General features: G+C 45.4%; 1 protein-coding gene and 1 long non-coding RNA gene across 2 annotated transcripts in view; one reads left to right on the top strand and one right to left on the bottom strand.

The window, feature by feature from the left end:
• LOC134980291 (uncharacterized) overlaps nucleotides 1-23994 on the top strand; it is a 170404-nt gene that overhangs the window by 114421 nt on the left and 31989 nt on the right. The gene's annotated exons all lie outside the window — the stretch shown is intronic.
• LOC134981054 (cathepsin K-like) lies at nucleotides 10597-18868 on the bottom strand. Its single transcript, XM_063948193.1, has 8 exons — nucleotides 18837-18868; nucleotides 18156-18285; nucleotides 16445-16567; nucleotides 15389-15538; nucleotides 14402-14620; nucleotides 13596-13761; nucleotides 12172-12277; nucleotides 10597-10961 (listed from the first exon to the last, which is right to left on the bottom strand). Exons 2-8 carry the CDS (start codon nucleotides 18279-18281, stop codon nucleotides 10862-10864), a joined length of 990 nt encoding a protein of 329 aa, XP_063804263.1. The 5' UTR covers nucleotides 18282-18285; nucleotides 18837-18868; the 3' UTR covers nucleotides 10597-10861.

The raw sequence follows: 23994 nt of genomic DNA on the forward strand, positions 1-23994 counted from the left end.
TGTAGAATCACAATGTGGCAATGGCTCTTAAATCAGCCAGGTCTCAGTTACAAAGAATGTCTGATTTTAGTCGCAGCTGTGAACAGGCCTGTAGTTAGAAAGTATTGTGCCCGGGGCCCTTTCTGTTGTTAATAAGAAAAAAATAATAATTCTGCTCAAACTCTTTGTTTATTTCTATTTTTAGGTCAATAAAGGTGTGTGATATGGGGGTATATATAATACAGAGTTCTGAGATCTGGCGCAATCTCAGCGATTAAAGCTGCACTAATGTAACCGCACACACTGCACCCATGTTGTTTTATACTTACCTTTCCGGAGTCAAGCCGCTGAAAAAATAACTTCCAAAATGTATGGTGCGCATGCGCAGCAGGAAATTTTTCTCCGGACCACGGCGGGCGCCATGTTTCCGGAGACCTGCGCATGCGCAGTAGACTCTGTGCTGAAGATTACGGCGCCATGGAAAGGAGGGCCCACCTGGAGTCTGCACATGGGCCCCCTCCTCTCTTAAAACGTCCCTACCCTGCACCCTAAAAGACGTCTCCCATTGGGTATCCGTTCACATGGTCGACCATGTTATGGTCGACAGTCATTAGGTCGACCACTATTGGTCGACATTGACATGGTCGACATGGACACATGGTCGACACATGTAAATGGTCGACACGTGAAAGGTCGACACATGAAAAGGTCGACATGGGTTTTTTAACTTTTTTTCCTATTGGGGAACTTTTCCATACTTTACGATCCAAGTGGACTACGATTGGAACGGTAATCTGTGCCGAGTGAAGTGGTAGCGGAGCGAAGGCACCATGCCCGAAGCATGGCGAGCGAAGCGAGCCATGCGAGGGGACGCGGTGCACTAATTGGGGTTCCCAGTCACTTTACGCAAAAAACGACACAAAAAAAAGTAAAAAAACTCATGTCGACCTTTTCATGTGTTGACCATGTGTCCATGTCGACCATGTCAATGTCGACCAATAGTGGTCAACCTAATGACTGTCGACCATAACATGGTCGACCATTCATACCGGAACCCTCCCATTGATGGATCCTCTCATATTGGCTTGTTCTACTTGAAGCTTTACAGATAACATTTATCTCGCTCCCTCTCCCACTGTGATATATTTGTAATATTGTATCACTCTATTGTGAGCATCAGTTATTACACATCCACCTTACAATGACATCACCCCGCCAAGCGGAGAATATTGAAGTTATTCTACTCCATACCAGGAGAGATACACAGGATTTTATCAAACCCACAGACGTTTTAAGAAGAGTCCTTTTGGTACCCATGCCATTTATCACCTACATTTTACATGGAGACATAAATGAAAACTCCAATCAGTTATTACATGGTTGGAAATGTTTTTATTGATATGATAAAGCCAGACAATCAATTCCGGTCCACCTGCAGCCACCAGGTACCACCCTTTGTGCAGTCTATATAACCTAATACATGTAAACACTAGTTTTTTTTTTTCTGTCAGATGCTAATTAACCTACCAGTATGTTTTTAAGAGGCACAAGGAACATCTTGAGGAAACCCACGCAAGCATATGGCGGACATACAAACTCGTCAAGAATTGAACCCATGAGCTGAGCAGTAATGCTAACCACTGCGCCAACTGTACTGTCATATGAGCCCCGTGGTTGCTCAGAGAGCGATAACCTTACTTGCACAGTAATGGTATCTTTCCCATGAGATCCCTCTTCTATCCCACAGCCTCCCTATATCATTGGGATTTTTTTTTTTTTAATCTACATGAACGTATTTTTTCCCACTGAAACATTTTCTTTCTACCTCTATAATGTTGCGCCTATTTTGCTCAAAACTCTGCACATACCGCCCCCGTTCCACAATTCTATAACTTATATTACTCTTGTATTCTTTGAGTATGTGCATACAAAGGACCCCAAAAGTAACATTCCTTATGGCTGCATATTGCAGTGGTTAGGAACGAGCCTATTTATCTTAGTAGTCATCTAGTACAGCTGCTCAGCACATGCAAAACCTTGATCTTTTGCTCTAGATCACAGCGGAGACAGTGAACATTGCCGGTGGAAGTGTTGAAAAGTATCTGAGAGCTCTTCTCGCCCTCCCACCATTGATTGGGAATCCTGCATTTCCTCCGATATCCCGAATTGTTCATTTCAGATGTAGCGTCTTAGGGGTATACATAGGTTTGACCAGCTTTTGGATTTGACGGGTATCTTGAGTTTTCCAATGATCCAAGCCAACTGAGATTTAGCCAACAAGGAGATATGGAGGTATTTGCAGATTAAGCACTTCCTGCTGAGCTTACGTCCAACGGCGGACTGCAGACGTACAGCCACTCCCTTTGAGAACTTGTGCCTCTCCCAATCCTATCCACGTCCCGCTCTTTCTGCCATCTATAAGTTAATCATTGATCAGGCTTTTCCCTCTAGACCTAAATTTATGGGAGATTGCGAAAAGGACTTTAATGGTTTGATAGGAGAGGATGATTGGTTGGAAATATTCTGCAATACATTCGCCTCTTCTTAAGACGTACTAGTGCTGGAAACACATAAGGTGCTCTCATGATGGTATTGTTGCCCAAATCTGTTGGCCAAAATGTACCCTGGGGTCCCAAACTCCTGTTTGAGATGCATGGCGGCAGTGGGAACTCCGCTACACATCTGGTGGGACTGTCCTCTTCTTAAACCCTACTGGTAGAAAGTAGTCGAAACGGCCAGTCTCATTTTGCAGGAGGACTTACCTTCTTGCCCTAGTTTCTGGTTGCTGAATCTCCTGCACAGACCTCAGTCCCTATATAAATGGACACTGCTCCGCCATATTCGTAGTGCTTCAAAGGCAGTTATACCAGTTCACTGGAAATCTAATGTTATTCCTACTATGTCTGAATGGTGTGCGCGCATAGAACACTATATGGCCATGGATGACCTTGTTTCCTCTTTAGCTATCAAAAATAAGTCCTTCTCTGCTACTTGGTACCCATGGTTGACGTATAAGGACTCAGACCACTATAATTCATTACATTAGGTGGTACTGTGATTCTTGGGGATTTGTTTTGTTGTGCCCCCTGCTATTTCTGTGTTAGATCCAGGGATTCCGAAAATCCTTTTCTGTCCTTCTCTTTTTTTCTTCTTGCTTTCCTCTCAGTTTTCTTTTCTTCTCTCTTTATGTTATTCTTTTTGCTTTATTCTAATGTTAGTGTTTTACATTTCTTCAGTTGGTAACGTGTTCTCTGATAGATGGTTTATTTCAAATGCAGACAGACCTTTGTACAGTACAGATAGAGCTATCTTTATCTAGGTCTTTAGTAGGATTAACTGAGACTGGGCAGTCGGACTTAATCCCCTGCTGTAATGACTTAATCCCCTGCTGTATTGTTCTCTCTGTATTGTATTACAGCTGAGAACATTTTTCATTTTTATATTGTGTATAACTGAAAATTGTACAATAACATATAAAGATAGCTTTAAGTTATCAACGTTTGATCAATTCTGCAACTGCAATGATCTGTACCTTCTACAGATGGGTCCACGGTTATCTTGGCTAGTTTGCTGCGCCTAGGCACACCATGGTTTATTAACATAAAATTAACATAAACCCTTCATCTATTGTTCTCAGCTGCAATACAATACAGAGAGAACAATACATCAGGGGATTAAGTCATTACATCAGGGGATTAAGTCCAATTGCCCAGTCTCAGTTAATCCTATTAAAGGTCAAGATAAACATGGATCCATCTCTATATATAAGAATATGATGAGTAGTAACCATAAAAGAAATCATGCAGAAACTGCTGGTTTTTACATTTTGTTGAAGGGTCATAAATAGGCTCCTGTATGATATAGAGTAAACTACATACCTCCCAACATGACCCCGTCCAGAAGGGACAGAGGGGCAGATGTATAAAGGCTGAAGAAGTGATAAAGCAGTGGTAAGTGGAAGGTGATAACGCACCAGCCAATCAGCTTCTGTCATTTTTCAAACCTGTAATGATTGGATGGTGCATTATAGCCTTCCACTTATCACAGCTTTATCACTTCTCCAGGCTTAATACATCTTCCTAAAGGACCCATACGCTACAGCGACATGTTGGACCCTCGTGTCGCATAAGATTTCCCTTGAACCGCTCGGCAGCCTCCCGTATGTGGTCCTTTTGCATATGATGTATCTTATGCAATCCCAGCCATTCCTGTGGGATACGAGAAATCACAAGTGCAGCACTAACGACTTAAGGGGCCCATACACTACAACGATAATGCCCAAATTCATCCGATTTCGACCTTTCGGGCCGATAAATCAGATGAAAATTGGCAAATCGGATGTGTTTTACATCCGATCCGATGCGCGTTCCCGTGAGCGTCGGATCGGCTCCCCTAGATCGTTAGTGATCGCATAAGATACATCGTATGCAAAAGCACCGCATACGATGTATCCTATGCGATCCTAGTGTTAGAATGCTCCGCTCTGGGACTTCCCTCTTAATTTATTATTGCCATCACCTGTGGTGAAACACCTTTCTTAAGGTGGGTACACACTGGAAGATACAGTGGGGATTGAAAGTTTGGGCACCCCAGGCAAAAATTAATTTTAATGTGCAAAATGAAGCCAAGGAAAGATGGAAAAATCTCCAAAAGGCATCAAATTACAGATTAGACATTCTTATAACATGTAAAAAAAAGTTTGATTTTATTTCCATCATTTACACTTTCAAAAGGACAGAAAACAAAAAATGGCGTCTGCAAAAGTTTGGCCACCCTGCAGAGTTAATACCTTGTACTGCCCCCTTTGGACAGCTGAGACCTGGCAGTGTCATGGATTGTTCTCAATCATCGTCTGGAAAGACCAGGTGATGTCAATCTCACAAGGTTTTAAAAGCCCAGACTCATCTGACCTTGCTCCAACAATCAGCACCATGGGTTCCTCTAAGCAGTTGTGTAGAACACTGAAACTGAGAATAGTTGACGCTCACAAAGCAGGAGAAGGCTATAAGAAGATAGCAAAGCGTTATCAGATGCCCATATCCTCTGTTCGGAATATAATTAAGAAATGGCAGTCATCAGGAACAGTGGAAGTTAAAGCAAGATCTGGAAGACCAAGAAAAATATCAGACAGAACAGCTCGCAGGATTGTGAGAAAAGCAAGTCAAAATCCATGTTTGACTGCACGATCCCTCCAGGAAGATCTGGCAGACACTGGAGATGCCTTGAGGAAGATACTTAGGTATCGAAATGCGTTGGCTGAGGACTATTTTGGTGAAGCTCTCCAGAGGTCAGATGGTACAGTGGGTATTCGGGGACGCCTGTGACACTGTTTAATAATACGCTTATGTCGACTTTTTACATGGTAGACCATATGACCGGGTGAAAGTCCATCCATAATTTGCTATGTGCACTGTGTTCTTTTTTTGGGATTTTATTACATTTATTACACTATTGGAAGCTTTTCTTTTATTCCATATGCAATGGAGGAGTATTGAAAGAATATTAAAGGAAGGAGGGGATTCATAACAGGCTATAGCCGCTCCAGTAAAAGTGTTATTGTCTACTTAGTCAGTAGACCACCAAATCCGGTAGGAGGCTATATTACTAACCCTGTGTGTGAAAATTATTGAAGGGGTGATACACTATGAGATTTCCTCTTCTTTATCTCTTGAGCATATAGAAGCTGTGAGAATTTGGGGAACATTTCACGAGTAGAAGGAAAAATGGATTCAATAAGATTCCAGTAAATTTTGGACGGTAACTTGATGCCATCTGTGAAAAAGCTGCAGTTAAAGAGAGGCTGGCTTCTACAAATGGATAATGATCCTAAACACACCTCAAAATCCACGGTGGATTACATCAAAAGGCGTAAACTGAAGGTTTTGCCATGGCCTTCACAATCTCCTGACCTCAACATAATTGAAAATCTATGGATAGACCTTAAAAGAGCAGTGCGTCACAGACAGCCCAGGAATATCAAAGAACTGGAAGACTTTTGTAAGGAAGAATGGGTGAAGATACCTCAAACAAGAATTGAAAGACTCTTGGCTGGCTACAAAAAGCATTTACAAGCTGTGATACTTGCCAAAGGGGGCAGTACAGGGTATTAACTCTGCAGGGTGGCCAAACTTTTGCAGACGCCATTTTTTGTTTTCTGTTCTTTTGAAAGTGTAAATGATGGAAATAAAATTAAACTTTTTTTTTACATGTTATAAGAATGTCTAATCTGTAATTTGATGCCTTTTGGAGATTTTTCCATCTTTCCTTGGCTTCTTTTTGCACATTAAAATGAATTTTTGCCTGGGATGCCCAAACTTTCAATCCCCACTGTATATCTGCAGATCGGGCAGTGTGTTGAGCATACACACTGCCCGATCCGTCGGGGACTGACGTCATGAACTGGGCGGGCGTGTACACACGCCCGCCCAGTTCAGCTGTCAATCACCACCGGCCGCCGCAGCATGTGTACGGGCAGTCGGTCAACCGCCCGTACACACACAGCAACGCGCCAATATATCGGTAGATATAATGGCCGTCGGCTGTGCTGCGGGGCCGACGCGTTACGTCTGAACGACGGAGTTCACAGACGTATCGGCTGTACACACTGGCCGACGGACCCGCAATATATCGGCCGTTCACGAGAACGGGCGATATATCGGCCAGTGGGTACGGGCCTTAATTCTTTAACCTGTTCAACACAGGTGATGGCAATCATAAATCAAGAGAAAAGTCCAGAAGCAGAGCATTGTGTCCCTCCTGGAGAGGCATGTTGGGAGGTAGGGAACTATTGTAAACATGTTTAAGGTGAAAAAGATTATTTACAGTACTGGACGGGATTGCACACTGCTTATTTTGGAAATGATTTCTTTGTATACATTTTTCTTTGTAAATAACTAATTTCGGATAATCTCAGTCAGATGTTATGCTCTCTCTCATCCACATCCAATATTGCTCACCAGTAAACATTTTCGTGCTTCTGACAAATTGTGTTCTGACTAGGATCAGGTCAGATGATAGCCGATGGGGAATCAGCCAATGAGAACGGGAGAGAAGTAGTTGTACAATGTCATTATCTAATAATAAAAGACGGCATTATTATCTTTATGGCAGGGCATAACAGAGCTCAGGGAAGTTCTGCAGATTTCACTTCCTCTTCACTAAATAAATTAATACCATTCCAGGCAATCAAGGCAGAAGCTAATATCACATGGGGAAACAATGAGTTTAAGAACTGAAGCCACAAAATAAAAATATTTAATAACGATTCCACTCTGTTCTTTCTGGTAACTGAGATGATGACGTAACTCAGTGATACCGAAAGGGAGGGGGGGGGGGGGGGGGGGTACTATTTACCCAAGTATATGTGTCGGTTTAGTAAGCGCTATGTGTACACACAACAAAGCAAATACGGGAACTGAATTAAACATAAAACAATGTTAAATATTAGATTTAAAAACAGGTCAACGTGTTTGCAGCTCTTTTCAAGGGGGTGTATGAGCGGTACAGTCCTGCCTGACTGGCATTAACGCAGCAATAGGGTGCTTTCTCCTTCACTATTGTTGGTGATATGGGCCCTCATTCCGAGTTGTTCGCTCGCTAGCTGCTTTTAGCAGCCGTGCAAACGCTATGCCGCCGCCCTCTGGGAGTGTATCTCAGCTTAGCAGAAGTGCGAACGAAAGGATCACAGAGCGGCTACAAAATCATTTTGTGCAGTGTCACAGTAGCTTCAGACCTACTCAGCGCTTGCGATCACTTCAGACTATTTAGTTCCTGTTTTGACGTCACGAACACGCCCTGCGTTCGCCCAGCCACGCCTGCGTTTCCCCAGGCACGCCTGCGTTTTTGTCTGGCACGCCTGCGTTTTTACACACACTCCCCGAAAACGTTAAGTTACCACCCAGAAACACCCACTTCCTGTCAATCACTCTGCGGCCAGCATTGCGACTGAAAAGCGTCGCTAGAGCTTGTGTGAAACTGCATCGGCTGTTGTGAAAGTACGACGCGCGTGCGCATTGCGCTGCATACCCATTCGCAGAAGTGCCGCTTTTTTACCTAATCACTGCGCTGCGAACGAAAACAGCTAACGAACAACTCGGAATGACCCCCTTAGTGTAATCACTCTAGTCCGCTATCCCTATCATACCCTAGTAGATGTCTTCTTTCTCCTCCTGGCCTCCGGCTTTGGGAGCGCTTATTTCAGCGGCGTGTTAGAGCCGCTTTGCTGGGGGATGACGTCTCCGGTGACAGCAATACATATTAAGCTAAAATACAAATGAAATCATAGTTGCCTACCTTGCTGCACCATCCTCCGGCAGGCTGCAGTGTGGTAGGCTAATGGGGGCGTGTCCGGTGGCGATGTGGGTGGTCAGGGGGCATGACCGACCGGGAAAGTGAGTGGTCCGGGGGTGTGGTACCATAGTCGCTAGACAGTGCCGAGAAAACAGGCACTGTACAGGGGGGGCGGAGCTACAATGACGCAAATCGCGTCATCGTATGCCCCCTTGGGCCGCCCACTTGTTCTCTGCTGTGGGCGGCTGAGGGGGAGTGTGGGGGCTGCCAGGAAAAGCGGCCCACCTTTCCGGTGGGCCGGGAGGGCCACCCAATTTTCGGGAGCCTCCCGGCCTTTCCAGGAGGGTAGGCAAGTATGAATGAAATACTATCTAATACACAAGTGATGTCAATATATGTTTAAAGTCTTTTAACTGTTTGTATAAACAGAGAGCTCTGATGTCATCGCATCCAAACGGCATGTTCTGATGTCATGATTCATTCTGAAAACGGACCGATGGCCAGGAGACCGCCGGTCACAATGCCGACGCCGGGATCCAGAACCCTCAATATCCCGCCGGTCCGCATGCCGACCAACAGGGACTATTCCCACTCGTGGGTGTCCACGACACCCATAGAGTGGGAATAGAACCTGTGGCAAGTGCAGCAAGCCACCGAGCCCGCAAGGGGCTTCGTTGCGCTCGTCCACCCCCTCCGGCCATCTAAAAGCCAGGATCCCTCCGCCTGTACATATCCAACCCCTGTAAACATGTATACCATAAGAAATAATGCACCGTCTAGTGTACAGTAGTACAGGACTTCTGTGACCTCTCGCTATTATATGGGGACAGAACGCCGTGGTGACTATTAGTGCGTTATACTATACACAACTAGGTATGCACTGAGGGTGTTAGGCGGGGGGGGTCAAATTGCCCAGAACTACCCCATAATCACTGCAAGACACAGCTAAAGTGGTTTGGTAATACACATTAATGACACTAGGACAGTGGTTCTCAGTCTGTATGGCGTGGTAGCCTGGGGTACCTCGGGACACTTGCAGGGGTGCCCTGGGTTGGTGGTCCAGGACCAATTCAAATTATTCATGGTCAATATAATAGGCAAAACCAGTGCTGGTGGCTGCTAGTCATAAAATATGTGGCCAAACAGAAGCAAATATTGTCCGTCACCACACAACTGACCCTAAGGATGACCTATAAACGCGATCTACTTAATGTAATATATTTTTCTAAATTTCTAAAGAAGAAGCTTTTGGCCTGGGGGTGCCGTGAAAACAATTCTGATATTCTAGGACGCCGTGATTCAAAAGAGTTTGGGAACCTCTGGATTAGAAGGAACTTTTATCAGAGATCACTTCTGACGATACGTACTGTGAGCTGTGACCTGGAATCCCGGGTACGGGTCAATAGGTCGACCACACTTAGGTCGACAGTCATTAGGTCGACCACTATTGATCAACATGGTCAATAGGTCGACATGTATTAGGTTGACATGAGTTTTTTTTAACTGTTTTTGGTGTAGTTTTCTTCATAAAGTGACAGGGAACCCCAATTAGTTCACAGTGTCCCCTCGCATGGCGAGCGAACTTCGTGCAGGTTACCGTTCCCAATTGTAGTCCACGTAGATCGTAAAGTATGAAAAAGGTCAAAAAAATTAAGAAAAAAAGTGAAAAACTCATGTCGAACTTGTTCCATGTCAACCTAGTGACCATGTCGACCAATAGTGGTCGACCTAATGACTGTCGACCTAAGCGCTGTCGACCTAATGACCGTATCTCGGAATCCCTGGGGCAGATGTGTTAAGCCTGGAGAAATGATAAAGGGGGTGATTCAGACCTGATCGTAGCTGTGCTAAATTTAGCACAGCTATGATCAGGAACACTGACATGCGGGGGGACGCCCAGCACAAGGCTAGCCCACCCCGCATGTCAGTGCCGGCCCCCCCGCAGATGTGCAAAAGCATCGCACACCGCCCCCAGCACGGTCTAGCCACGCCTGCGTTGGCCGGACCACGCCGCCGTCCCGCCCAGCGACCGCCTCTGCCTGTCAATCAGGCAGAGACGATCGCTAACTAAAGACAACCGTCGGCTGTCTGGCATGCGCCAGCGTTCTGCGGCGCATGTGCAGTTCAGGCCCGATCACTGCTGTGACAGTGATAAAGCAGTGATAAGTGCAAGGTGATAACGCATCAGCCAATCAGCTCCTAGCTGTCATTTTTCAAATCAGTAACGATTGGCTGGATTTTAAATTGGAATGTTTACCTATCAATGCAGGAAAACTTGTGCAGCGCTCTTTCAGCATCAGGGCCAGCGGGAGATAAGCAAACAGACAGTTTCACATCTGAACCAGGTTCTCCTTTATTTACAAATCAACCATGATTGCCATAACTGACTCAGACGCTTCGTTTCGGACTCAGATGAATAATACGTTTAGAACACCACATGTTACAGGTGAAGACAAGTTACAGTAACTTCTAGTAATTATCACATAAATCCTTATGCATGGAAACGAGGTGTAGCAGGACAGCGTCGCGGTGTGAAGACAGGAAACTCTGTAGGACGGTTGTTGCCCCGATGTTGGCAATGTGGGTCAGCTGTCTACATCACTGGGAAACTGGCAAGGTTGGCGATGCCGCAGGCATTTTTCTTGTCCCTGGCTAACAGGACGTAACCTTTCCTGCCCCAATCCTGCCCCCAGCTGGAGGAAAACAGAACAAAAGCTGTTGGAACATCTTAGAAGACGTTTATCTTGTTCATATGTCTATTTGTGTGTCACACCTTGGCAAGAGATAAAGTGCAGAGAGATAAAGTACAAAACAATCAGCTCCTGTCATTTTTCAAACAGCCTGTAAAATGACAGAAGCCGATTGGTTGGTATTTTGGGATCTATTTACTAAGCCTTGGATGGAGATAAAGTGGAAGGAGATAAAGTGCCAGCCAATCAGCTCCTAACTGTCATGTCACAGGCTGTGTTTGAAAAATGACAGTTGGGAGCTGATTGGCTGGTACTTTATCTCCAGCAACTTTATCTTCAGCCAAGGCTTAGTAAATAGACCCCTTTATCTTTCTCCAAGCTTTGATACATCTCCCCCATATACAGTGAGAACATGCTGCAAATAACGTGTTATTTGGTTGCATTAAGAACTCCAGCTTGAAATACTTTTACTAAAAATTCCTTTTACCCAAACAACCAGCGTAATGATGCCCCAGCATTGTTCTATACCTAGCTCGTAAAATCCCCGTGTAATGTTACATATGGAGCTGACAGAGCAAGCCACAGGAACTTAGGGGGCCATTCCGAGTTGATCGTAGCTGTGCTAAATTTATCACAGCTACGATCTTCTTCCCTGACATGCGGGGGGACGCCCAGCACAGGGCTAGATCGCCCCACATGTCAGTGCCGCCCCCCCTCGCAGAAGTGCAAAGGCTTCGCACAGCGGCGATGCCTTTGCACTGCAAGAGTAGCTCCCGGCCAGCACAGCTTTAGCGTGCTAGCCGGGAGTTACTCGTCGCTCCCCGGCCCGCACCGGCTGCGTGTGACGTCACGCAGCCGCTGTGGCCCGCCCCCCCGTTCGGTCCGGCCACGCCTACATTGGCCGGACCAAACCCACGAAACGGCGGCCAAACACCGCCGTTCTGCCCCCTCCCGCCCAGCGATCACCTCTGCCTGTCAATCAGGCAGTGGCGAACACATTCCTACTACGGGTTTCGGCTGTCTGAAATGCGCCGGTGCGCTGCGCAGTAGGGACCCGTTCGCTCTGCTGTGTTAAAACACAGCAAGCGAACGGGTCAGAATGACCCCCTTAGAACTGTGGAATTATGTGTTAATTATGGCTGGAATCTCATTGACTAGAAGTTTAATATTCTTTCATATATAACAGAATACGGATAAGAAAAGCACCAAATACCTGTTCTTGAGGATCCAATGCTTGGTCCCCTTTATATTTCCATAGCCCACAGCCAACACAGCGTGATTGATGCCTTCAGGGTCACAGTTTTTATCGTAATAGACACCTGCGGAGATGAAACAAGTTTGGTAGAAAGGATCAGATGGTCACACCTATTCATCATCCATAGTCCATACTTACCTACTTTGCTGCCCCCTCATCTGGGAGTGGGCAGCGTGGTAGGCGCATAGGGGGAAATTGGGCTGTCTGGGAGGCATGGCATAAATATCACATCATCGTGGCTCCGCCCCTTGCTATGCATTGCTGATAAAGCAGGCACTGTAGTGGGAGGTGGGACTACGATGACGCAGTTCAACGTGAATCACACCACTGGGTCACCCATCGGACCGTCCACTTGTAATCTGTCATGGGTGGCCGAGGGGGGGGGGGGTGCAGGCAGCTGGCGGGGAAAGAGGGATACTTGCCTCACTTTCTGGGGGGCCAGAAGTGCCATCTGATTTTCGGAAGCCTCCCAGCTCTTTCAGGAGGGTAGGCAGGTAGTCACTGATAAGTTCCTCCCATGTACAACCCTTCTGTGATATCACAAGCCTTGTGTTTGCACTGAAGGGCTTGGAGTTTCAGATCAATATGTCAAGGACTGTACCAGTGAAGGTGTGTCCACAGCACCATCTGCTGGAGTGGAGGTTCCTTGTGGAGCGTGTCATTGCCGCTCCAGGCATGTTTTTTTTTGCAAATAGATTGCCAGGCAGGAAGAACGAATAAGATTGCCCACTAGGATTTAGTTGAGACATAAAGTGATGAACGAGGGCGTGTTGACGAGTTTTTCATTTTTAGACAAGTATTTTTGACACAGCGGGCCTGATTCAGAGGTGGAGGGCTGCTGCGTCCGCTCTTGCGTATGTTGCCCAAGCTGCGGCTGCGATAATATGCAAATGCTTGTATCAACCCTTCCCCTGGTGTAGAGTCCTGCGTCTGAATATGAAAGCATCACACGCAGCCGCCGAGATCGGGAGCATGGCAGCAGGCCTCCTGCAGCTAAGCTGCACCAGCAGGAGGCATCCTCTATTTCTGCTAACAAGCAGAATTTGCGATGCAGTCGCAATTTCTGCTTGTTGAAGGGGGGGGGGGGGGGGGGCGGTGGTCAGCATGCTAGCAAAAGAATTGCAAATTCTGCTAATTAGTAGAATTTGCAATCCTTACTGAATTAGGCCCATCATACTGTAATAAATGCAAAGCCCAATTACCTGGAACAAATGCTTGCACTTAATATACCCAAGCAGAGGAATTGTACCATATAATTTGTCATCATAATAATAATAATAATAATAAATATTCCCCAGGCCGAGACAAATCTTTAAGACCTTGGACTATCTTTATCAACTAAGAACTCTACATAGAGACAAAGGAAGAGAGATTGTCCTCACCTTTACTGTAGAAGTGGAAGGAGGAGAGACTGGCATCAATGCTGACGGACACAGGACCAACCTGGGCCACCGCTCTCTTCAGGACCTTCTCGTCTCCTCTGGGTATCTCTTTGAAGCCCATGCAGCCTGCAGCTTTTCCGGATGAGTTGTAGAGACAGCCCTCGTCCTGACAACATTCAAATTAAAGCAAAGACCCCTTCACATGGCTTGGAATGACTATTTCATCTACAACTGAAGGAGTGAAGGAGACAGAACATATCTGCCTGGTCTGGATTACATGAGTTCCAGGACCGCTGCAAGGTTAATTTTGTTTGGAGCCAATTAACCTACCAGTATATTTTTGGATTGTGGGAGGAAAACCATGCAAGCACGAGAAGAATATACAAACTCCACACAGTTGCGGCCATGGTGGGAATCAAAGCCATGACCTCATGATGTAAGGCAGTGATGCTAACCACTACACCGTCCATGCTGGATATTATAAATGTTCTTGTCAATGTTGTGTATATGATTGGGGTCTCAGTATGAGGGTATAAAATATACAAAACCAGTGAGTAAAGGACTATAACTAAGTCCTGGCATGAGGCGTAAACACACTAACACAAGTTCATGTGGACATGTAATGTAATGTAACACTAAAACAATGCAGTTTCAGAGAAGTGAAACCAGGATGCAATGCGCATTGTAGGTCCTATACACGATGGCCACTCTGAGTTTGCATGCCATGAACAAGTTGCTTGCTCCATATAGTCCTCTTTAAATTGGCTAATGCATAATCACAGTAGACCACGCCTTCTGAAGCTCACCTGTCCAATATATGGATAAAATGCATCTGAGTCTATGCCGTTATTATCCCTCACATAGCCAAATGCGTTGGTCATGTATCCTCCCTGACATCCGTAGTTGTCCATATCACAGTCCACCAGGTTTTGTGGACTCAGGGAGATCAGCGTGCCTGTCTTCTTCATGAGCTGACCCTCCAGGGCACCTACCGAGCTGAAAGCCCAACATGATCCACAGATGCCCTGATAGGGAGAGAGTGCTTGTTGTAAAACTATTACTGACATAAATACTGTGGAATATACTGTAAGTCTGTGGCATAAACACTGATGAAATGTTTCCACTCTGTGCTTTTTTCTTAAGTCTGTGGGGTAAATTTACTAAAGTAGGAGTTTTTTTTTAGAACTGATGATGTTGCTCATAGCAACCAACCAGATTATACTAAACATTTGTCTATCTGCATCTAGAAGATAATAGATAGAATCTGGTTGCTAGGGGCAACATCACCAGTTCTAAAAAAAACAACAACTCCTACCTTAGTAAATTTACCCCTAGGCCTGGCATATATAATGTGCCCGCTACAGGTTCTGTATGCAGATGTGGAAGCTGATTATCTAGATATACTATGGCTGAGATTTTCTTTGTTGGCTTATCATTGAACCTTGCCATCCGCTTTGTGTAGTTTAAAAAGAAAGGGGTTTCGCTAAAGGCAAGGACCATAACTAAGTTGGCCATAGATGTTGACCTACTGGCGTCACTAGTGGACATTACATTTGTGGGCAAAATGTAGCTCAATTGGTTCTGCTTCAGTGATAGCGTTATTGGACCTTGTAGAGAGGGAAATCCCCATTAGCTTCTTGAACGTTGGACAAGTATTTGGACTGGTTGTAATATATTTAGTTCATGGGGTTTTTTTTACACGCTTTTAATTTCCTAAACTACCAAGAACTGTCAAGAAATGAAGTTCCTTCATATAGAATCTGTTTGGTTGCATTGCTGTTCAATTTCTTTACCTGATTTTGGACTGGGGTGACGTAACCCTTCTTCCTGTAGTCAATATACTTTGGGATCCGAGCTGTCCAGTCAGGCTGGTATGTATTCCTAGACAGGTGATGGGATGGCACCTTTAATCCAGTCATTGTCTGAACAATTTCCTCACTGGTCTGTCATTGGAACAAAATGACATAGAAGTCATGTGACAACTGGAGACCCAATAAATGTGCCTGTGTGCCATTATAGATAAAAACAATTGTATATATTTGTGAGTCTTATGCTAAACTTAAGAAGAAATGTGTATCTGTTTAATTTGATAGAGCGCAGACAAGAGTATAGTGATATTTAACAATATTATGAATCTTAGCAAATCTGGAGGTGCTCAAGTAAGTATGGAGTGAAACTGACTTCAGTTACGGCACCAAGGGGCCTGTTTACTAATAATTGTGACTTACGGTCTATATTTGTCCATCTGTATCATCAGTTGTAGAAAATAAAGATAGAGTTAGCTTCTTTACAAAATAAAAATTGGGGCACTGTCTTGTGTCTAATCATACTTTACTTCCCCACAAATGCCCCTTAAATGCCCCTCAGACCTTCCTAAGTGCCCCTTTTATGCCATCAGTCCCTTCTAAATACTACTTATGTGCAATCAAACCCCTCCTAATGCCCTTATATGCCATCAGATCCCTCCAGATGCCCTTTGTGTGCCATCTCTCCCCTCCAGATGCCCCTTATGTGAAATCAGTCTCCTTCAGATGCCATGGGATCACCCAGGGCTCTGCCAATGACTGACTAAATCTCTTAAAGCAACAGCTGGCAATCTATCCTGATGATTGGACTAACCTAAAATTGAAAGACAGTTGGCAACAAACTGTATTTATAAATCACATAGTTCCCTAATTCTGGTGACCATGAATATCTATGTATAAACTCATCTTGGCGAATGAAATTGAGAAACCATGTACATTATTGCACTGACATTTTATTTATTTGTTTCAGTAAACTAAGAACATGACTCATTCTGCAGACCTTAGTGATACAGCATGCAGCACACGTGGTGTTTATTAACTTACCATGTCACCCAGATGGTTCATAGCCAGATCATATGTATGTTTCCCCTCAGCGTACTCTCTGTTGTGGTTGAGGATCATCTTCAGGTTTTTGTTCCAGATCTGATTTCTCTTGACTTCATCTAGCTGAGGAGAGGAATGAACCTAAAGCAGTTATCCCCAGAAGAGGGTGAATGTGTTGCAGAGCCCGGTGACATATCCATACCTACAACTGCCCCAGGGCCTCATTCACAATACACCCATATAATCCTTGTATGAAATTCAATACAACTAAAGTCATATATAAGAACAGTATAGGTTAAAATAAAACCAAATCATGTACTATAAGATGATAATTATAATTACAATGATGAAGGTTGAAGGGTGACGCAGATGAAGAAGTTGGTGTTGGCAGAAGGAAGGAGTTAGTTAATTGGGGAAAAGATCTTTTGGTGGAGAGAGGAAGTTGGTGGTGGATGATTGGGAGAGATACAGTGTTGGTGGAATGGAAGTAGTTGGCGTTGGCAGAAGGAAGAAGTTAGTTAATTGGGGAAGAGATCTTTTGGTGGAGAGAGGAAGTTGGTGGTGGATCATTGGGAGAGATACAGTATTGTGTAATGGAAGTAGTTGGCGTTGGCAGAAGGAAGAAGTTAGTTAATTGGGGGAGAGATCTTTTGGTGGAGAGAGGAAGTTGGTGGTGGATGATTGGGAGAGATACAGTGTTGGCGGAATGGAAGTAGTTGGCATTGGCAGAAGAAAGGAGTTAGTTAATTTGGGAGAGATCTTTTGGTGGAGAGAGGAAGTTGGTGGTGGATGATTGGGAGAGATACAGTGTGGGTGGAATGGAAGTAGTTGGCGTTGGCAGAAGGAAGGAGTTGGCTAATTGATTGGGAGAGAGATCTTTTTGTGGAGAGAGGAAGGTGGTGTTAGATGTTCTGGCGAGAATGGAAGAGGGATGGTGTTGGCAGAAGTAGGAAATTGGTGCTGATGTATTGGGAGAGAGTTATGGTTGGTGGATTCACATAACGATATTGGTATATAAAAGTATTGGTGGCCCTGAAAAGTTCTAGCCACGAGATTTAAAAAGGCAATAATTTTAAATGCAAAATCAAGTGTTTAATATTATTGCTCATTTAAACCCCCCAGCCAGAGCTGCTAGAAAACAGAAGTTTTGAAAAGCACACACTTAGTGAATATACCCCCATGGCGTTGGTGGAGGAAAGGAGTTGGTGTTAATGGGTTTAACAAGAGATAGTTTTGACTGTGTTAGGAATTTGTGGTTGGGGGAGGAAGGGAGTTGGTGGAGGGTTGGGATATGGCATTGGTGTAGGTCTTTGTGGATGGATCATTTTGGTGTTGGTGGATTGGGATAGAAATGGATTTAGTTTAGGGATGGAGGTGGCGTTGGTGGATTGGGATAGAAATTGAGTTATGCCCTTATTTATCAATGAGTGTGAGTGATAAATTGCACCATCCAATCACCTCCTGTCATTTTTCAATCACAGCCTGTGACATGGAAGTTAGGAGCGGATTGGCTGGTGCAATTTATCACTCACAGTGAAATGTATCACTCATTGATAAATAAGGGCATTAGTTTAGGTATGGAGATGGTGTTGGCGGATTGGGAGAGAGTTGGTGTTGGTGAAGGGAGGGAGTTGGTGTTGGTGAAGGGAGGGAGTTGATTTGTTGGATTGAAAGTCCTGCAGCATCACATAACAGTGAGGGAAATACTTACTTGGCTATTGTACTGCTTGCCATGAGTCTTCTTCCATAGTCCCCACTCAGAATCCAGCAAGTCATCCTGGTACAAGGTGGCCCTCACCAGAGGAAGCAGTGCGGCCAGGAGGCAAAGTTGCAACATTGTCCTAGAGATAAACCATATATCATAGCAGAAAGAGTTACAATACGCATGGAACAATCATATAGAGACTTCTTCTACAGTAGGGAGTTTTGTGATATCTTTAATAATGTACAGTAGGGGGTTCATCGGAACTCACTTATTGAGTTGGTGGAAGATCATTATGGACACCGCTCTGCTATGCATGCTTCATAAAAAAAATAAAAAAATGTTTTGCTACTTATAAGGGGGAGAGACCCTGCAGGAAAATATTTCCTAGGTGGTAGTACAGTTTAAAAGCAGACCCTTGCCTATATTGCCCCCTAAGCATTACTGTCGTGGGTTGGAACAAATTGTACTGTATAGAACAGGGGTATTCAACATGCAGCACTCCAGCTGCTGTGGAACTACATATCCCAGCATGCACTGCCACAGTTTTGTTATTAAGGTATGCTAAAACTGAACAGGGCATGCTGGGATAAGTAGTCCCACAGCAGCTGGAGGGCTGCATGTTGAATACCCCTTAAATATAGAAGCTGTGGACCAGACAATAATAACATTTACAGATAAGTAACTTACACTGTGTAAGAGCTCTGTACTGCTAGCTGACCAGGTTTGTATTGCTGACCTGTATGCGGCCACAATCCAACATTATATATTCTCCTGTATGGGGAAGTTTTAATGGAAAACTTTGATACATGAGATCTCGAGATTACTGACTCACAATAGGTATGAGAAGCTGGCTCTTCCAATAGCGCTGTTGTTGTTGTTGTTGTTGTTGTTGTTATTATTATTATATCTACTAAACATAAAAACATATTCTTTCAAGTTTAAATATTGAGATTATTTTTATTTTACAGTGTTAGGTTATGTGTCTCTATGCCTGCCATAGAACTACAAGCATAGACACATGCATGGGCTAGCTGGGAAGGGGGGCAGGGTGCAATCTACACCCCGGGGCCCGGGCCCGTGCAATTTCAGTGTTCCAGGGCCATTTTTGCATTGCATTCCCTGTGGAAAGCTGGGCCACTTCCTTGAGTCTGCCCCCAGGCTGAAAGTTGCCGGCCAGCCACTGGAACCACGTCACCTTTCATCTGCCGTCGGCTTTTATCTGTAGGTGTTGCAGGTGCCTGCGGGTCTCTGTTGCAGAGCTTCAAAAATATCATGTGACCAAATAGAGATGAAAAATATGGTATAAAACGAGATTTCTGTGTATGTGTAGGCCAGTGTAGGGTCTTTAATCCCCCCCACCCAGTGGCGGAACTACCGCCAGTGCAGGCAGTGCCTTGCACTGGGGCCTGCCACTGTCCAGGGTCCCAAAGCATGTAATGAGTCAAACTGACTAATTACATGCCGCTGTGTGCTGCGGGCACACAGCCGCCGCCGTGGAGAGGAGCGCAGCGGGCACGGGGGGGAGGAGGAGGAAGGTGGAGGAGGGAGCCGCAGCAGCACAGTGTAATTGATGCAGGCGCTGCTGTTGTCCCTCTCCTTCACCATAGGCTGTTCTCCGCCACTGTGAATGCTGGGTAGCGCATCCCAGCATTCACAGCCTATGGTGAAGGACAGGGACAGCAGCAGCAGCGCCTGCACCAATTACACAGCGCTCCCTCCTCCACTTTCCTCCCCCCCCTCCCATGGCTGCTGCACTCCTCTCTGCCAGCAGAGAAAATATAATTCATTCTTTCTTTCTTTCTTTCTTTCTTTCTTTCTTTCTTTCTTTCTTTCTTTCTTTCTTTCTTTCTTTCTTTCTTTCTTTTCTGTCTACCTTAATGTGTAAAAATTGGGATGCTGTCTGCCGTAATATGTAATAAGGGGGACACTATCTTCTGTAATATGTAAAAAGGGGGACGCTGTCTGCCATAATGTGTAAAAAGGGGACGCTGTCTGCCGTAATGTGTAAAAAGGGGGACACTGTCTGCCGTAATGTGTAAAAAGGGCACGCTGTCTGCCATTATGTGTAAAAAGGGGGACGCTGTCTGCCGTAATGTGTAAAAAGGGGGACGCTGTCTGCCGTAATGTGTAAAAAGGGCACACTGTCTGCCGTAATGTGTAAAAAGGCACGCTGTCTACCGTTATGTGTAAAAAGGGCACGCTGTCTGCCGTTATGTGTAAAAAGGGGGATACTGTCTGCCGTTATGTGTAAAAAGGGGGACGCTATCTGCCGTAATGTGTAAAAAGGGCGACGCTGTCTACCTTAATGTGTAAAAAGGGGGACGCTGTCTGCTGTAATGTGTAAAAAGGGGACGCTGTCTGCCTTAATGTGTAAAAAGGGGACGCTGTCTGACGTAATGTGTAAAAAGGGGACGCTGTCTGCCGTAATGTGTAAAAAGGGGACGCTGTCTGCCGTAATGTGTAAAAAGGGGACGCTGTCTGCCGTAATGTGTAAAAAGGGGACGCTGTCTGCCGTTATGTGTAAAAAGGGGACGCTGTCTGCCGTTATGTGTAAAAAGGGGGACGCTGTCTGCCGTTATGTGTAAAAAGGGGGACGCTGTCTGCCTTAATGTGTAAAAAGGGGACGCTGTCTGCGTGTGTAAGCAGCACTACTACAGGGAGGATTTTGTGTAAGCGGCACTGCTACAGGGGTGATTTTGTGTAAGTGGCACTACTACAGGGGGCATTTTGTGTAAGCGGCACTAATACAGGGGGCATTTTGTGTAAGCGGCACTACTACAGGGTGGGATTTTGTGTAAGTGGCACTACGTGGGGATTTTGTGTAAGCGGCACTACTACAGGGGGGATTTTGTGTAAGTGGCACTACGGGGGGATTTTGTGTAAGCGGCACTACTACAGGGGGGATTTTGTGTAAGTGGCACTACTTCAGGGGGGATTTTGTGTAAGCGACACTACTACAGGGGGGATTTTGTGTAAGCGGCACTACTACATGGGGCATTTTGTGTAAGCGGCACTACTACAGGGTGGGATTTTGTGTAAGTGGCACTACTACGGGGGGGGGGGGATTTTGTGTAAGTGACACCACTACGGGGGGGGGATTTTGTGTAAGCGGCACTACTACAGGGGGGATTTTGTGTAAGTGGCACTACTACAGGGGGGATTTTGTGTAAGCGGCACTACTACAGGGGGAATTTTGTGTAAGCGGCACTACTACAGGGTGGGATTTTGTGTAACTGGCACTACTACAGGGGGGATTTTGTGTAAGCAGCACTACTACGGGGTGATTTTGTGTAAGCGGCACTACTACAGGGTGGGATGTTGTGTAAGTGGCACTACTACAGGGTGGGATTTTGTGTAAGTGGCACTACTACGGGGGGGGGGGGGGGATTTTGTGTAAGCGGCACTACTACAGGGTGGGATTTTGTGTAAGTGGCACTACTACGGGGGGGGATTTTGTGTAAGCGGCACTACTACAGGGGGGATTTTGTGTAAGTGGCACTACTACGGGGTGATTTTGTGTAAGCGGCACTACTACAGGGGGGATTTTGTGTAAGTGGCACTACTACGGGGTGATTTTGTGTAAGCAGCACTACTACGGGGTGATTTTGTGTAAGCGGCACTACTACAGGGTGGGATTTTGTGTAAGCGGCACTACTACAGGGGGGATTTTGTGTAAGCGGCACTACTACGGGGTGATTATGTGTAAGCGGCACTACTACAGGGTGGGATTTTGTGTAAGCGGCACTACTACAGGGGGGATTTTGTGTAAGCGGCGCTACTACAGGGGGAATTTTGTGTATAAGGAGCACTACTAGGTGCGGTGTTATGTGAATAAGGTTGTGCTACTGTGGCATAATTTGAATGGGGGTACTATTGTGTGGCCATGCCCCTTCTGTATAAGACCACACCCCTTTTTTGGTGTGAACCAAAGACGTGCGCTGTCCCTTTGTAAAGTATGGGAGGGCGCAAATTTATAGTTTGCAGGGGGGCGCCGAACACCCTAGCACCAGCCCTGTCAGGGAGTCTCCTGCAGAATGAGAGAGGGTAGGCAACTGTGCTGTATTGGGACATAACAGTGGTGTCACCACAATCATCCCTACATCATTTTCTCAATCAAAGAGCAATGCTGGAGTCTTGGAAATGTATCGTCGGTAATTGTCTTTCTGAAGCTCAATGTTACAAATCTACAGAGAAAAGTTACAGATTAACATAAAAACATTTGCAGAACAATGCAGTAAGGATGAGATAGTATACGTTCTCCATACAGTACAATTTGAACAGGGGCAGAGCTACAAACGCATCTCAGAAGACAGTCCTAGTAACGTAGTAGTTTGGTAAAAATCTGTAAAAACAGTCTCTTATTGGTGCTAGGTTGGCAGCCGTCTTCTATAAAGCCCAGATTTGTAAGGAATAGGATGTCTGAGAAAATAATGAAGACAGCGCCATCTGCTGTAGTATTTTTGACAGTCAGTGTTTGACGCACACACATTGGGCATTCATTTATCTTTTTATTCTGGGCATGTGTGTTATTTTGCACTCTGCCTCTTCTTTCAGCGATAAATGTGACTTGCGACTGTGTATAACTAGGGGGCCGGGAGCAGGGCTGGAACCGCATGTGGATGCAGATAGTGAGCGTGCAGATGTGGCCAGAGTACATCAAGTGTGTGGGCGTGAAGTTGCGAATTGCAACTAAATTAGCTGCCGAACAGACCTGATCACGAAGACCTGGAGGGGGTGACTTTCGTTGCGCTAAAACTCTGGTGTGAGTTGCGCACTGATTATGACGGACGTAGACTGCGTCTGATTGGATGAAAATGTCTCAAGCACATGCTTTTATGCAAATACATTAAATCTATTACAACAAAGTTTTACACAAATAAAGTATGGTCTATACTCTGTCCGGGAGGAGAAAGTCTCTACATATGTTCATAATTGCCATAAGCCTTTGTGCTGCAATTCTTAGCTCTCACATGCATCCAGGTGTATTCCAGCCGCATCTGAAGAAGAGGAGAGAGTCGCAGCTGTAAACTTGCCCGTGTGACCAGCTGTAAATAGATTGCAAAAAGTCACTTTTTTCCAGATGAACTAGGCGAACAATATACAGTATAAGACTCACAGTAGTGGATCTTGCCACGGGGAAGCAGGACTTTTGCCCGGGGTGCCGCCTTCCGCAAGATCCGCTGCTGCTGTGCCCCCCGCTGCCGCTGTGAAGATAAACTAGACGCGTACGCGTCTAGTTTCCCTTCGTGGAGAGGACCTTTGCTGTGCGGTGCGCGATGACGTCATCGCGCACCGCACATCATTTCAGTCTGTACAGGGGGCGTAAATGACCACGCCCCCTGTACGTAGCCACGCCCCCTATTGTCGCCCGGGGCGCCCAGCGCCCAAGAACCGTCCCTGAAGACTCATACCAAGCAGACTCCTGCGTGTCTTACTTTGCATCCTCCTTCGTGTTTAATTGTGCCCTCCTTATGTATGTTGATATTTTACCCAGTGCCGTAACTAGACATTTTAGCGCTGTGTGCAAGAAACAGCATCTGCGACCCGTGTATTTAAAACAGGGCCCGTGCAAAAAATATAGGGGCGTGGTTTAATGGGGAAGGGGCATGGCCAGAAAATAATACAATTCATATTACGTTGCACAGTAGTCTCCATCATTCAAATTACGCCGCACAGAAGCACCACTTACACACATTGCACCAGGTAGAGCCCAGTTTTACACATTACGGCATGTAAATTCCCCTTTTACACATTACGGCAGGTAGAGCTCCCTTTTACACAGTACGGCAGGTAGAGCCCCTTTTACACATTACGACAGGTAGAGCTCTCTTTTACACATTATGGC

This window comes from Pseudophryne corroboree, chromosome 12 (assembly GCF_028390025.1).
Source record: "Pseudophryne corroboree isolate aPseCor3 chromosome 12, aPseCor3.hap2, whole genome shotgun sequence".
Taxonomy (NCBI): Eukaryota; Metazoa; Chordata; class Amphibia; order Anura; family Myobatrachidae; genus Pseudophryne; species Pseudophryne corroboree.